Source organism: Myripristis murdjan, chromosome 16 (assembly GCF_902150065.1).
Source record: "Myripristis murdjan chromosome 16, fMyrMur1.1, whole genome shotgun sequence".
NCBI classification, from domain to species: Eukaryota; Metazoa; Chordata; class Actinopteri; order Holocentriformes; family Holocentridae; genus Myripristis; species Myripristis murdjan.
Window position 1 is genome coordinate 20760275 of NC_043995.1, and position 16251 is coordinate 20776525.

The 16251-nt window shown below is 41.3% G+C and overlaps 3 protein-coding genes across 3 annotated transcripts; 1 reads left to right on the top strand and 2 right to left on the bottom strand.

Annotated features, from left to right (window-relative positions):
- Positions 1 to 816: 816 nt before the first annotated feature.
- On the bottom strand, positions 817 to 2003 carry LOC115373944 (transmembrane protein 100). The gene is made up of 2 exons (XM_030072593.1): positions 1799 to 2003; positions 817 to 1357 (listed from the first exon to the last, which is right to left on the bottom strand). Exon 2 carries the CDS (start codon positions 1265 to 1267, stop codon positions 830 to 832), a length of 438 nt encoding a protein of 145 aa, XP_029928453.1. The 5' UTR covers positions 1268 to 1357; positions 1799 to 2003; the 3' UTR covers positions 817 to 829.
- A 2860-nt stretch (positions 2004 to 4863) lies between these two features.
- Positions 4864 to 9269, top strand: rcvrn2 (recoverin 2). The gene is made up of 4 exons (XM_030073459.1): positions 4864 to 4918; positions 5056 to 5615; positions 7791 to 7902; positions 8543 to 9269. Exons 2-4 carry the CDS (start codon positions 5235 to 5237, stop codon positions 8635 to 8637), a joined length of 588 nt encoding a protein of 195 aa, XP_029929319.1. The 5' UTR covers positions 4864 to 4918; positions 5056 to 5234; the 3' UTR covers positions 8638 to 9269.
- Positions 9270 to 10211: 942 nt separating this feature from the next.
- Positions 10212 to 16155, bottom strand: LOC115374500 (germ cell-specific gene 1-like protein). Its single transcript, XM_030073458.1, has 6 exons — positions 15323 to 16155; positions 12145 to 12327; positions 11840 to 11887; positions 11494 to 11646; positions 11188 to 11299; positions 10212 to 11050 (listed from the first exon to the last, which is right to left on the bottom strand). Exons 1-6 carry the CDS (start codon positions 15516 to 15518, stop codon positions 10678 to 10680), a joined length of 1065 nt encoding a protein of 354 aa, XP_029929318.1. The 5' UTR covers positions 15519 to 16155; the 3' UTR covers positions 10212 to 10677.
- Positions 16156 to 16251: the final 96 nt, after the last annotated feature.

Sequence of the window (16251 nt, forward strand, 5' to 3'; positions counted from 1 at the left end):
GAGGAACTCACATTTTACAAACACGCATAAACAGATGGGGCAGCCAAGTCTTATGTTTTATATAAAACTACAGGAGAGACAGAACTTTTGATGCAGAGCCGACTTCCTTCATAACATCATAACTGTGCTCTGAATTGTCAAAATGAACAGTGATTTCATAAAATGTGGTCGGGTCTGGAGTTGCATTGGCAAACCAAATGAAGGAGCAGAAATATGTTATTTCTTTATTTATTTTTTATATATACCAAAAAAAAAAAAAAAAAAAAAAAAAAAAGAACACAATTTCCATCACCTTGGTGAAGAACATCATGACTTGGTACAGTTTTGTCTTTCTTCCAGCAGATGGAGGCACCAACACTCTCTCTCACTCTCTCTCTCTCTCTCTCACACACACAAACACACACACACACACACACACACACACACACACAGGCGCTCTTACTGTACATATCACAGCCATTGTCAACACTTAAAATAACAATCATATAAGAAAGAAAGAAATTATGTGTATCTTGTAATTAACATCAGGGATGAAATATGGAATATGTGTATTGTCCCAGAATATACATATTAGTTTTGTGTTGAAATCCTATATGATGTAGAATGAAATATAAAGATGAAAGATGAAGATATATTAAAAAAGAGACTGAGAAGCAATAAAGTAATACTTTACAAGGCAAGAGCACAACAGGAGTGAAATCACCACTCAAACACGTCATAATTGCAGATATGTGACAGAAACAGAACACAGTTTAATGTGTCCTGCACAGATTTGTCAGTCGATTTCACTTTTATTATATGTCACATATTTTTAACCATTAATTACATCTTACACAGTAACTGTCTTGATGACCCTCACGCTCTCCTCCACAAGAACTTCCTTTCCATCTTCCCTCCCTCTTCGTGTCGTCTCTCTTCTCCTCTTCGTCAGGAGGTAAAATCCTGCCACACTGCCCACCACCCCAAGGCTGATGGCTAGAATCACCCACCCCAACCCCAGCAACTGTGAGGTTCTTCCCTCAGAGCGATTTGACTGGTCCCACAGTCCTACAGCCACCAAACTGAGGCCAACAAGAGTTCCCCAGATACCAAAGGCCATCATGCAGGACCCACAGGAGAGCTCAGCGCCCCCGGTCATCACGGTGATGCCCGCCACCGAGACGACCCCTCCTGGTAAGGTCACAATCTCAGTCTTGGGGTTGTAGGTCACAGCAGAAGTGGATGATGGCAAAGCAGAAGGATCCAGTGTTTCCATCTTACTTGTCATTTTTATTCCTTGTCAGATGGTTGATAGATCTCATACAGCGTGGCTTCTCTTTTCTTCTCAGTTTTTGACACGTCGGCCCTTTTCCCTGTGCTACAGTAAAACATTGAGTTCTTATTTAAGAAGCATAGCCTAATAATGAGATTTTCACAATGATGATTTAAAGGAGAAATAGCCCAAATGGCTCTGTAGGTCATGTGATTTTATATAAAAGCTGAATGATGTTTACATTTTATCCTTGATTAATGAGTACAAAGACAGATGTTATCTCTTTTACAGAAAGAGACTACATGATATCTGTAATTTCTTATTCATTCAACAACAAAACATATGATCTTTAGGCTCATTTTTCCAATTAGTGGGCCAGAACGCAATATAAAAAAGTAAGAAACTTAATTACACCTACCAATACAATGGATGGGAAAGAAATTTCCAAAATCAAAACATTATTCAAATAACTCTTAAAGTGGTAACTTAAAAGCGATTATAAAAATGCTGCATTTTATGACGTGAAAACCAAATAAAATCACTTACCTCAGTGTTGGTTTAGGGGTCAGTGGAGACTGGAGTTTGATGAAAATTCATAGAAGTGATTAATTCCAGATAAACGTCTATACAGCAGAGCAATGCAAGAGGTTTCAGTGAAAGCCTGAAAATGCCACAGACCCTGTCTATGGTGAGACAGTGAGCGTTGAAATGGAGAAAGGGACTCATTGCCTGTTACCGTTATCCAATGCGTCACAACCTGAGGCCTCACAACATGGTGGACGTGATTGTTCAGATTGTTGTCAACATTTGTTTGTTCCTCTCTTTCCTTGTGTTCACTAGGAAAGCCTCGTCTGTCATTAAGCGTCATTATGACCCATTAACTGGTATTTATCTAGGAACAACTCCCTTCCTCTTTTCCTCACTCTTTGGCTCTTAAGATTAGGGTCGTGTCCCACATTATTTGGGTTACATGTGGGTTTTGCCTTTTTCAAAACATTTCTTTTCACACTTAACCATTTTTTCATTTCAGTGCTAGATGATAGAGATTTTTTTTCAGTGGTTTTAACTCCAAAACTCTGGGACCAAGGATTAACCCTGTAATAATTCTGAACTGTGATTGTACAATCTATTGTTGAGAAAAAAAAAAAAACGGAAAAAAAAAAACCTATGTTTGTCTGTTTCATCCACTGTTGTGAAGAAAATTATGAATATCCACATATTTACTGAATCAGTCATTACTAAAATATAAGAAATGTAAAATGATGAGTTATTGTACAAACAAATTCCATGTTTAGGGGATCCTTTATCACACATTGAGGCACATTTGAATGGATGTGACCTACTTCAGATGTCAAGCACATGATGACACTGAGTGAGGCAGATTATATATGTCAGAGCTGAGGTTGAGCCATCAGCAACACTTGATACATTACTTAATAGGCTATGACTCTTTACCAGCCAACTGGCTAGTCGCCAAGTCACTGACACTGTTAGTTAATTTACACTGCTTTTGAGCTTTCACCTGTTACTCTGCTTATTTTAATTGTGATATATCCAGAGATATTCAAAGCATTTAGGTATTTAGAGTGTGACACTGCATGTTTCATTTTGGAAATGAAAACATAACTAGGTAGTCCTATGAATAAATTGTATAGATGCTTTGATACACATTGACTGGGAAATGTCAGCACAGATAGAGGCAGGCTGCCCTCCATAAGTCCACTTTCTCAACTAGGACGAAAACATTTCAGAACTAAGCACAAATCCACTTACTTCAGCTCTGGACTGGGGTTAAGGTCAGATGTCAGGGATTGTTTTGTGAAAGGGAGGGGATAATCCCACTGGGCATGGCTACCACAAGATAATAATGATGGTAATTGGCTAAGGGTTGACTATCAGGTGGGACAGGGCAGTGCACAAGTAATCCAATAGATGGACTCACTGAGAGTATTTATAGAGCCAAGAAAATGTCACAGTGAAAGAGAGATATTGACAATAACTGTAAAGTCTAATAGGCAGAAGAGGATATTAAGTAATGGTTGCTTTTTTCTATATGTCCAGGGTGATGCAAATACTGTGCAATGCAAGGCCGTGCAGTCCCTAGGGCAGGTTAGGCAAATGCTATAGGCACCATCATGCCAGAAGGTTCCAGGGAGTGAGTTTTGTTTGTTTGTTTGTTTGTTTGTTTGTTTTTTTGCCAATTCTATTAAAAAAATAAAAAATAAATAGACAAAAATGTGCATGAATGTTGCCTAGGGCGCCAAATTGGTCGAGTACGGTACAAGCTCTGCCATTCACCTCCATGCTGGGTTAGATAGTTTGAAACAATGTTTGAGATTAAACATCCAGTCTAAGAAGAGGAGACACAAAGCAAACAGACTAATGATGTAAATGCCTTAAGTGTCATGAAATGAGTCTGAAGTGATGCGCCGTTTAAAAAGATTTGACTATGGCCTCACAAGACCCTTCCTAATGTGGGATGGAGACCATGAATAGACCAGTGCCTCGAGGATAATGGGGATGGACTTAAAGGGAGCTTTAAAGAGAAGTCCCTCAGAAAAAAAAATAGACAAAGTCGCAAATTTGTCTGTGCCTGTGTTTGTGTTTGTGTGTGTGTGCCTATCAGTTTTTGTCAAACAAAGAGAGAGAGACTGAAGGAGAGATAAGACTTTTATATGTCAGACAAAACTTTGTAGAGGGAAAAAGAGAAAGAATGTCTTAATGATTGATCAGAAGAGTATGGAAAGAGGATGACCCCTTCCAACCCTTAGCTCAGCAAAACAAAGCCATGGTGACAGACAAGTCAATGAAAAGGAGTGCAGCATTGTCACTCAGATATAACAGGAAGGGAGCACAGACAGAGAGGAGGGCTGGCGGAGACAATGATGTGAGAGACCTCAAGGAGCACAGGAGTGTGGGGCATGGTGGTGGGCGTGTGTGCGGGGGTGTACGTGTGCGAGCTAAACTCCCTGGACAGATGGCAGTCTAGAATTAGTAGTCAGTGGTCACCTAAACCCATTGAAAGGCCATCACTAAAGAAGACAGACCTCCAGAGAGCCTGTAGCTTGAATTGTAAACCTACTTAGTGTTGTGTTGAGGCCAGTAATGTGTGTATTGTAGTACTGGAGACCAGTAATGTTTGTATTGTTATGTAACCTAACTCAGTCATTCCGGGTCAACATTCAAAATCTTGAGTTTCAAATTGAGTTTCTTCTCAGTTTTAGGAATAGGGGTCTCAACCCCAACCCCAACATGGCAAAATAACTACGTTTTCTGTTAATTAAGTCATTTCCAGTAACTTTATTTATAGGTTGTTGTTATGTGAGATTAGTTTGTAAAAAAAAATGTACATGTTCATGGAATAATACCAGATACCTGCATCCCAGGCACTGATGAATATCTAGATAAATAATTTAATATGGGAGTGGACTCAATATTCAAGACCTTTGGTAACTTCCAGCAGAGAGGACACATACAGCCAACAGGGAATATGGAGACCAGGGGGCTCACTTGGGTCAAAAGCTCAGCCACCTTAAATCCTGCTTTAACAGAATTAACCTAGTTATTCATGGTAGGAGCCTATTTCCCCCTAAGTTATCCCTCACTGTCCCACTGTTCAGACAGACTGTCCATTTTACATCTGTCTTCTGTTTACTCATCACTCAGGTCTCTTGGCTCCTGCTACATTTTTTGATCATACTGATTGTGTGGTTTTTAAGTAATAAGTAGTAGTAATAAGTAGTAATAGTAATAGTAAGATTTCAGAAGTATCTAATTTTAACATCTCTCATAATTACTTGCAGGATTTTTTGTGGCCTCTAAAATCAGCAGGCCAGGCGTGTGAGGAGAATTTGGACGGCAGAGGAAACCTGAGGAGCTGCTGCAAAGGAAAATCCCTTAAGACCTCAAGTGTCAAGTCATTGCCGAGGCATTTGACAGAGTTGGCACGTAACTCAGTGTGGAAACACTGAAATCCAGTACCATGGGAAATACCACAAGCAGCGCTCTATCAAAGGAGATCCTGGAGGACCTGAAGCTCAGCACCAAGTTCACTGAGACCGAGATTTGCCAGTGGTACGAGAACTTCCAGAAGCAGTGCCCAAATGGACGCATCAGTCCAGAGGAATTTGAGCAGATCTATAGCCGCTTCTTCCCAGACAGTGATGCCAAGAGCTACGCACAGCATGTGTTTCGCTCCTTTGACACCAATGACGATGGGACATTGGACTTCAAGGAGTACATCATTGCGCTGCACATGACCTCCACAGGGAAGACAACGAGGAAGCTGGAGTGGGCCTTCTCGCTGTTTGATGTGGACAAGAATGGATACATAACTAAGGCAGAAGTGACAGAGATCTGCCAGGTGAGAGAGATCTGTGATGAACTGTGATGTAGATGATACTGATTGAATAATGATGAAGACCAAAGTGGTGAGACTTTTGATGGCTCTTGTTAGGAGGATCAGAATGGCATATGGTAGCTTATGTCTGGGATGTCATAATCATCAAAATGATGGACTTAAATCATGGGTTGATCATTTCACAAGAAAATAACCTGCATATTTCTGCAATGCTATGACATATGCTATAGACCTTTTTCACAGCAGCCCTTTTGACATGAAAAAGCAGGGTAAATGCCGGCATTTCAAATGATATTAATTAAGGTTCTGTTCTGTTCCATTTAAGTATCCCAGAGCCTTTCCAATGGCCCAAGTTCTAAATGGCACAGAACCTTAATTAGTAACACCTATATTAGCAGTTATTTCATGTCAAAGAAGCAGCTGTGAAAAGGTTCTCTTCAAAATGTTTTGCTTCTCAACATAGAGAGGCATTTCCAGTGAACTGAGAGGGCCAAAAAAAAAAAAAAAAAAATCATTGTTTCCCTCTGGCATTTCTTTCTACATCATCAAAACTTGGTCAGGTATTTCAGAAGCATTGCCATTTTCTTGGAAAGTGGCCATCCTTCTCATTGTGTGCCACTCCCAGTTCTAATTGGCAGCCCAATTAGCCAGCCTGGTTGAGCCTCACAATCCTGATTATCTGTATGATTACAGGTTTAGCCCTCAGACAGTGTAGGCGATTCCACTCTTAAGCAATGCTACTCTGGTCCTCATACTGCTATGGTCATGGGGGGACTCCTCATGATCCCACTGTCTAATCCACTTCAGTAATTTGGGTCAATGCATTTTACATGCCAAATATAGTCATTGCCAGTCATTATTATCACATAATCAAAGTTTAGTCTGATGGGAAAAGTAAAGTTTTTTTTTCTGTTTTAAAATAAGTGATACAGAATTGTAAGAGATTTAGACAGATCAGCGAGTCACCCAGCTGCCATTGCAATGAGATTGAACTCCTGCCCCGCTGGACTGAGTCCATATGCACACGCTTTATAACCAAAAGAGCTCAATTCTGAGCCTCTGCCAAAAGTTAAAACCTACAACACAATGTGATCTTTCCTAGTCTTGTACACCCCGTGGAGAACTATATTGTAATATCATAGGCAAACAGATTTGCTCTGTGCACAGAAATATGTATCATTTTTACAGAATAATATTTCTAATGATCTAACCTGCTGGATCTCTGTTCAAGGTTGGAAACAGGGGCAGGGAAGGTAAAGCTGGTCCATAAGAAAAACTGGAATGAGGTCAAGTGCATCTTTGACTTGTAATGTTTGTCTGGCTCTACACCAAGGACATATTTGTATGCATCTACGTGACACTGGTCTATGTTCTGTTTTTTAAAGTTGAGCAGTGTTTACTGGCCATCTTCAACCTCCCAGACAGAACATGACATTGAGAGGGCAAGATGGAGCAAGAGTGGGGACAGAAAAAAAAAAAACATAGCATCTTAGTGTTTGGCCTGTGGTCTGAGCCTTGGCGCTAATCCATGTTAATCTAGGTGTCTTAAATGTGGGAGATGAGTGCTTCCTCTCGAACTGGGACACACTTAAAGACCTGACCCTAAAGTGCACAGTTAGTCATTTACAATCTGCTTGATTCTTAAGTGGCCCCGTGCAAAATAACTCCTTGAAAAATGACACAAAAACCTAGAGTGTTATCGCTGCAGACTGGAGGATTTAATTTCAAGAATCAGATTTTCATGTATACTTTTTGATTACCAGGCCCACCATGTAGGCACATTGTATGTAATAGCACACCGGAAGTGCAGGCTACATTGTGAGATGTGAGATTCCCTTTCACTTGATCAGGTTTTATTCGTCCAGTTTACACAGTAAGGCCTCATGACAACTTGCCAACAGAGCTCTCATTAGGAAAAGATACTTACTCCTCAACTCTCTCTAGTGGTCAACAAGGTTAACTTTAACTACTGCTTAGTAAACCTCAAAGTGACCCAGAGGACACTAATTAAATTACAAAGGTTGTTAGCCTCTTCCCTATCTAAAGAATCTTGTTTTACAGGCTAGTTCTGTCTGTTTGTATACATCTGAAGCATGTACTGCACTGACGTTTTATTCTTTATTTGTGTAAGAGAGATGTTGCAGCGTTACACATCTTAAACCTAACCCTCTCTCTTAGGCTATATTTAAGCTGATCCCCAAGGAGGAGCAGAACAGGCTACCAGAGGATGAGAATACACCCGAGAAGAGAGCCAACAAGCTGTGGTCTTTCTTTGAAAAGAAAGACAATGGTAAGGGAAAATCACACATAATCTCAACACACATGCACACTCATGCATACAGACATCGTGCCCCCGCAGTGCATGACAGGTCATGTTACCATGTGCTTATGCAGAGGAGAGATGAAAAGAAGGGGTAAGCCCTTACTACCTTGTCCCCGGTAGCTGATCCTGCCACATCCTGCAAGGCAGCTTCCACAGATTACACTTTACATGTGGTCTAGTGAGGCCTCTGCTGTTTGGCTTAACCACATACAAACAGTAAATCCAACCGCGGGCCATGTCCTTTGTTACAGCACGGCTTGTGTCATGCAAGGTTTATTATGTATATACCACCATACATTATGAAACCTTGAGTGACTGAACTGTGTTGCGTGATAATGTCTTTAATGCCCACACACACACACACACACACACACACACACACACAGACACAGACACAAACACACCAGTACACATAAACAAGATCAGACTAAGAGACACAGACTCAGTCATTCTTTAACATCATTGCTCTCCTAGTACTTGCAAAATATGTGTGTGTGTGTGTTACATACATACGTACATACATACATATATAGATAGAGTAGATAGAGTAGATAGAGTATATGATCCCACCATAACAAGTCTTGCTCTTTCTCTCCTTTCCTTTTAGAGCGATTGGCTGAAGGAGAGTTCATTCAAGGGGTAATTGAAAATGAAAATGCTATGCGTCTTATCCACTATGGACCTATCAATACCAAACAATGAAGTCATACCCTTTGATCCCCTCGTCTCTTTTCTACCTTTAGATTCTTCCCATGCTCTCTACTTTTCTTGTCTCTCTCTCCCTCTCAGCCTCATATGTTTTCTCCTCCCTCTGTGTAAATACTCTTTTTGTTGCAGTGACTTTGTTATAACTGTACCTTTTAAGTAAGTTTTCTTTATGTTACATAATCTTACTAATGTTTGTTAATACATTCATGTTAAATCGAGGCATATGTATTAAACATTTGTACAGCCAGGAAGCAGATAGTAACAAGATTGTATTGGTCACTAGGAAAGTGCATTTTCTGAAGAAAATGTGTGTGATTGTGTGCATGAAATTATTGCTTGTTAACAATTAAAAGTATAAATGCTAGAAGGAGTTAGGCAACAAGTTGTGTTAACCATCTGTGTAATCACAGACTTAGCACTCACACAGCTGGTCGGATGGTGGGGAATGTAAAAATGTAAAATCTATATAATCTCTGAATATGTTATTTTTTAACTGTGCTTCTGTTGGAGAGCTTTTCACAACCTAAATGTGATGCTGACACTGGAGAGAAGATATAAGTATTATTCCCCATTGGCAGCTGGTTGTAGCTTCAGATTTTTGACAGTTCTGAGATTAACTTGTTGGTTTTAGCTAAAGTAATGTACCCTACGGGCTGTACAATAAATTAAAGGTTTTCTCATCCTAAATCTGTGCTTTGCAAATCATTTCATTATATGCAGACCTGAATAAATTCCTCTTTGACCTAGAAACATACTGTAGGCTATAATTCTGTAGGATAAGAAAAATCCAATTGATAAAATGTCACATCAGGTCTTATGTTTTCGATTGTATTTATCCCAGACGGAAAATCCAGGATTATTTTCTATGATGGCCAAAATTTATAACCTTTGATGGCATTTGATGGAATTAGGCCACCAACAGGTGATTTGTAATCTTTTTTATAATTTTATTTTATTTATGTTTGCCTATATGTTTGTGAAAAAGAGAGAGAATTTTTTTAAAAATTTATTATCCAAATCAGAATGACTCCTGGTACATGTGCTGCTTTTATTGTGGAGAATGCTTGTGTCCTCATGAGCATGTGCACATGTGGTTTGTGTTTGTGCGTGCCTGCATTTCTTTCCAACTCATTCTGTGACCCCCCACAACCCCCCCATCCCCTCTCCATCCCTTCATATGGCTTCCGCCTCTCCTCATTCTATTTCTCCTTCTTTCCATCCAACTTGGGATTACTGTCATAATCTTCTGTTAAACATCGGAGTGCAGACTTTTTAAAATCTCTGTAATCTTTCTATCTCTATGTGCCTCTATCTTATGGGTCTGTCTGTGCATCTGCACAGAGATTCTATGTGTTCTCTAACGTGATATATGTTGCATCAAAATGCTGCATCTGCCAAGAGTGTGGCAAAAGAACTCGGATATTGAAGCATCTGTGCTCAAACTTATGAATTGCCTTCTCAGAAACAAAGATTGATGCAGAATCAATACAGAAACTGTCTGCTCCTCTCTGCTTATCTGACAGGACAGAAGGGAGGTGGTCTGAAATTGAAAATGAAAATGGCTTGAATGTCTCTCTCAGATAAATGAAGATATATTGTACATTCACCCTTAGGGCCAAGCAGTTCTTTTGGGAATTAGCTGAAAAACAGAACCCAATAAGTCCAAGCAGTGAAATGACTGTCCAGTACATTACAACCTCAGCTGAAGATATAATGAAATAATATGAGCATTATACATATTACATAAAGAGACATAAATATACCTTACCATTAGGCACTAAGAAACAGTTGAGAAACATGCAAGTCCTGCATGGCAGTGTTTCCTATACAGTACATACATTCTAAACTATACATTTTGATATGTTTTGATTTCACTGGCCCTCTAGCCTCTATGGTATGACCCAAGTTCACGGAAAGTCAAGAACAAGAGGGCCTAAAATGTTTTGGCCTCAATCTTCTTGTATTGGTCCTCATTCGGCACCAAGACAATATCCTTCTCAGTTTTTCAGCACTTAGATGGGTGCATTTGATCCACTAACAGGGTGAATCAACGCGGTCCATGGCCTCCTCCATCTCATCCATCTCTCTCTCACAGTCCTCACACCCCTCCGGCCCACAGCCCCCTACTAGAACCAGCGTTGGTACATCCCCATTTCCCACTCCAACCACACTTCGATCCGCGGCCCATGCTACATCAATCATGCCGTCTGGACACTGCAGCAAGCCGCTGACAGAGTAAAGCCCACCCCCTGGGACAACCTCATCATAGGAAGGAGCGTGAGTGGCGGCTCGAGCCTCCTCCAAACGGAGCCTCTGTTTACGACGGAGCTCGATGATGGTCTTTGTGTAGGAGTTGAGGGTGACCACTGCAGCCCCCATGCAGCAGCTGAAGGACACCCAGGCAAGACTAAGAGGAGAGGAGATTTAGAGAAGTTAAGTACAGTAAGGGAGACGTATCCACGTGGTATGTAAAATATTTTATGCAGATGTTTGGATAGTATAGCCATGCAGTTAAAAGATTGTCTTTTATCTCCGGTAACCTACGCAAATGACCAGCCATAGTCCCAAGTCTGAGGCCTCCAGTCTTTGGGCCCCACAATAACTGTCATCTGGAAAACAGTGGTGTACATCATATGGGCTACCATCCCAAGAAGACCTACATGTGAGACAGTAAAAGCGCAAAATAGACATGAATAGTGATAAAACAGTTTAAGCCTAGAAAAAGGGGAATGGTCGAGGAAATAAAGGAGAACTATTTTAACAAGGGAGATATTAAAGATGATAAGAGGTGATTATAAAGTTAGTGAAACTGTATTATAGTGCAAAACTGAAGGATGCACTAGCTCTCACCTGATAGCACAGTACAGATAGCTGCATAGGCATTGATTTTTAGTGCATGCATCTCCTTATGGGCGCACAACACTTCCAGCCACATCAATAAGAAACCCATCCCCAGCAGACCAATGTATGTAAACTCTGAAATGACTGATAGCCAGAGCACACCTGCGACACAAGAAAACCCACATACATGCCCACACACACACACACACACACACACACACACACACACACATATAAACAGTGTATAGATTACGTGCACAGAAGTATTCATCTAATTACAATTTATGTCATAGGCACATGAGAGAAATGTTCAGACTGAGGCAGCAGACTCAGTCTTAAGTGCAGCACAACTCACCTTGTGTTTCTCCAGGGGTTAACTCTATAAAGCTGCGACACTTTTCACCTGCCAACAAAATTCAGAGATGTCAACATAATAAAATGGGAAAGCCTTAATCTTCCATAAGACATAAATGTGACTTGTGTGCCTGAAATGGAAAAAAAAAAAAAAAAAAAAATTGAAAAAATTGAAAAAATCACATCCCTGACAGCTGAAACAATTTTTGTTAGCGAATGCAAGACCTACTTGAGTGAGTTTGGGATTGTGTGTGCGTGATTGTGTGTGCATGCATGCACCCAGGTAGACATAGGTTGTAGTCTCACCATCGCTGTGTTTCTCACAGCTTTCCCAGAAGCCGGTGTGGAAGTATCTGAAAGCATATTTGTCTTCCCCCGTCTCCCAGATGTAGTGAACAGCGTTGGCCAGCTGCCTTTGTCTGATCCTGGCCAGCTCCTCCCTCCTGGCTGGAGACAGGGTGCGGTTGAAGGGGTTCTGAGTGGGACTCTCTGTAGAGAAACACAGGAAGATGGCATTGAGGAAAGCATTCATTTTTTTGCATCTACTTATTCCTTTTCAGGGTCACAGAGGGGGCTGGAGTACAGTCTAGCATGCACCGGGCACAGGGCAGGAAAACACCCTGGACAGACTGCCAGTGCATCACACGGCTTTACAGATAGACAGTCACAGTCACATTTACGGGATGTGAGAGGAAACTGAAGCACCCAGAGGACACTCATGCAAACAGGGGTAGAACACACAGAAAGGTCCGGGGCTGAGATTCAGAAAAGCAGAAACATAAATGCATGCATGTGAAGGAATGCAGACACACACACACAAATGTTTATTTGATTCTTGAACATTTTTCCATTGCCGAAAACTCTGTGTTCTAAGGAGTGATTTAATGGAGCATTAAATCATCTGCACATGCCTACAGCCTACACTATGCATGTAGGAGTGTGTGGTTTTGGGGAATTCTACGGGGAGGTCCAATAGGAAAAGTGAAAACTGCAGAGTGAGTGCTTCAGAGACATAAAAACATGCAAGACAGGTGTATGCATCAGAAGAGAAAGGCCACGCCTCAGAGTCACCTGTAGCCACGTCACGCTGTCATTCCACATGGTAAATAGGCTCTGCGGCATAAGGGATAGTTCTACCCACTACTGTGTTTTGATAATGGTAGGTTTCCTTTGTGCAGAAGTACAGATGTACATGCAATGATCAAAGTTTATTTCTTTATGGTGTAACAGAGCTGTTAATCTCAGAGTGGATTAAGCACATCTGTTGAGGAAGTACAGACCCAGTGCTAACCTCTTCACCAAAGACCATAAACCTCTGGACCCATCCTCACACCCCACAGATTAATACTACACCATAATTAAGTTCACTGCAGGCCTAAGGTATGGACAAAAAGAGATTAAAAAATCAAAACCAAGGCCAATAGGTTTCTGACAGGTCAGAAACATTCATCCAACTAGATTAGTTCTAGGTATTGGCTTTAAAGCAGGAACACCGTGGAAAGGTCATAAAGTGCAACACTTTGTGTAATAAGTCAAGTTAAATAGTCAAGGCCAAGTCATTGGTAAAGTCAAAGTCAGGCACCTGCTTTTTGGTCCTCTGACAAATTTTGGAAGGAATATGAGAAGAGGAAATTGGCTCTTGACTTAGGTCAAAGTTTAGAGAGTTCTAGGGTTGGTAATTAATTATCTGCGATTACTGGCCAGGTGAACACACACACACACACACACACACACACACACAGACACACAGACACACACACACACAATCTCAGGAGACTGTCTAACACCATATGCCAGACATGAACAGTTCTACAGAGCAGATCAATAGATACATACAAACACTGTACATACATGTTAAGGGAACCAGATTTTTGGAGCAAAGCATTTATGGCTCAGTTGGAATTTTTACCTCAATATAATCGAAAAATCACTAACACTGTCCCGAAAACATTAGTATGTCTGTTCGTATAGTTTTTACTGGAGCGATTCATTGATTTAAATCTGACTGGCAATTTGAGATCATTACAGAGCATGAACCCCTACAGAGGTAATAGCTACCAAGTAAATAATGTATCCTGTTTTTCAGTCCCTCTTCCGTCAGTTCTACTACCATCCAAATAAATGTATGTCATTCATAAATTATAAGTGCTTTCTTAATACAGTTCAAGTACACTGGAATCTGACCGAAATTTTACACCTCCTCAGTAATTTGTTGGAATAATAAAGTTATATGTGTATGCAGTCCCAATTGTTCCTTCAAGCCACCAACATGCAATGCACTAAATAATAGTATATTACAAATGCTGTATTGCAATAAGTCTGTGTGAACAGAGGCCATTCTGGAGAAGGAAAAATTCCCCTGGTCCTGAAGTAAAAATGACTGATCACCAGACCTCCTGTAATAACACTGCTGCTGTCCAGAGAGGGGGACAAAACACCAAATCCAGGAAGAACCCCTGAGAAAGCTTGAGTCCTTTAGCTCATGGATTGAACAAGGTGCTGAAAACTTGGTCCCTGATGACCCAATAGCTTCACACGGCTCTCATGGCAGCACAAAAGGAGCTTAATATGGACCAAGAAAACAAGACAGCACCGGCTGCACTGTCGACATCAGGCAGGACGGGCCCATGCAGCAAATAAATCCTCACCTGGCCGTCAACGTGACAAGAGAAACCACAAAACCAGTCACATTTTTCATCAACTATCCTGTTTTTGTGATCACATACTCATGGCTGATTCATCCTCATGTTGTTGATTTTTTTTTTTTTTTTTCGTATTCCTGCTTAATTCAGTAGTCATAGTAGAGAGAGACAAGAAAGGCAGGGGAGAGAGATAGGTCACATGCAGCAAAGGGCTCGACTCAGAATCAAACCCAGGCCCCTGCGGTGAGGACTGAGCCTTAATATGTGGTGTGCACTCGATTAGGTGAGCCACTGAAGGGCCCCCCATCCCCTTGTTCTTATGGCTGACAGGAGTGGAATGGTTGTGCTGAGCTGTTATTTGCATACCTGTGGTCTGTTAGCCAGAAAAAGGTTTTGACATTCTCTGATTTCTCTCATCTACAGGGAACTCTCAGTCACAAAAGGAGGGCTGGATCTACATTTTGCACCATTCTTGTTTAACTATAATGCACTATAATGCACAAAAATACATGCAGGTTGGACGTTTATGAGATGCAACGAATCCATGTGTCCTGTGCTAATGGTCATATTCTGCTCAAAGGGGCTTAAAATCATGTCTAAAGGTTATTTATGCAGTCACTGAACATCTTCACTGTGTCTGCATTATTTGCAATTATGATTTAATTACACACAACTTGTCACAAGCAAGAGTGAGCTGCTCTCGTAAATGGAGAGGTGTCCCTGATTACATGGATACTGATACATGTAGAGAAATTGTAGAATATTAGGAAACCCAGCACAGTGGATACAAAACATGTCGTTTGGTGTGGCGAAGTGAAGGACAGTGCATGACGTGGACATACCTGTGGTGTAAGGCTCGCTGTTGTTCTGACCACAGTTCTTCATTTTGACAGGCGAGAGGCAGAGAGGCTTGACCACCTTGTGGGTGCCCTCACACCAGTAGGACGTGCAGAGAGCCAGGATGGAGAGGGCCAGAGCCAGAGTGGTCAGGGTCAGGGAGAGCATGGAGCGAGAGCGACGGGACATACCCTCCAGCATGGCCACACAGGGTAGGGAGGAGGCAGGAGGGGGAACGGGGGACAGAAGGAGAGGTATTGCACGTGGAGATAAGACAAATAAGACAGTGAGTACACCAAAGTCACAGATGGTACGGAGAGGGCAGGACAGATGTTTTGGGATGGTATCAGGAAGGGGTGAGCTGCCAGGTTACAGAATAAATAGAAGCTGAAGATAAATGTGATGTAACAGTAGCGAAGATGACAAAACCAGGGGACAAAGTGACGCTGTAAAGTCAGCGAGATTAAAACAGAGGAGGATAAAGGGAACGAGAGGGGAAAGAGCAAGATAAGATCCTTTGAAGTTGATACATGCCGGAAAGGACAGATGGAACAAAGAAATGAACAAAAGGGGATTTAGATGGACGGTGAATCACACTAGGAAAAAACAATAGGATGTAAAGACTTATGCTGTCCAGGCATCTTTGCTATGTTATCCTGTTATGGATCCCTGGGGTAACTGATTTGGCCATATATGCCCTGACGTCAACCCCTCTGACCTTAACACTAGCAGATTACCAGAATGAATTACATTAATGAGACTGGTGAGAAAAACATTTGGTCACTTAAAAATGCCATGAGAGCTCATCCCAAATAGTACATCTAAAGTGGACAGACAGAACATCCTCAGTACCAGCTGACTGATGAGCAAGATAGAAAAACAAGAAGCCAAGGTGTCCATATGGCAACATCAAGCTTCACTGCGTTTTTTTCTG

Coding starts and splice junctions, on each gene's coding strand:
- LOC115373944 (XM_030072593.1), bottom strand. CDS start 1,267: ATGACAAGTAAGATGGAAACACTGGATCCTTCTGCTTTGCCATCATCC.
- rcvrn2 (XM_030073459.1), top strand. CDS start 5,235: ATGGGAAATACCACAAGCAGCGCTCTATCAAAGGAGATCCTGGAGGAC. Junction 5,616..7,790: donor AAGTGACAGAGATCTGCCAG/GTGAGAGAGATC, acceptor CCTCTCTCTTAG/GCTATATTTAAGCTGATCCC. Junction 7,903..8,542: donor CTTTGAAAAGAAAGACAATG/GTAAGGGAAAAT, acceptor CTTTCCTTTTAG/AGCGATTGGCTGAAGGAGAG.
- LOC115374500 (XM_030073458.1), bottom strand. CDS start 15,518: ATGCTGGAGGGTATGTCCCGTCGCTCTCGCTCCATGCTCTCCCTGACC. Junction 12,328..15,322: donor CAGCGAGCCTTACACCACAG/GTATGTCCACGT, acceptor GTTTCTCTACAG/AGAGTCCCACTCAGAACCCC. Junction 11,051..11,187: donor GACTATGGCTGGTCATTTGC/GTAGGTTACCGG, acceptor CTCTCCTCTTAG/TCTTGCCTGGGTGTCCTTCA.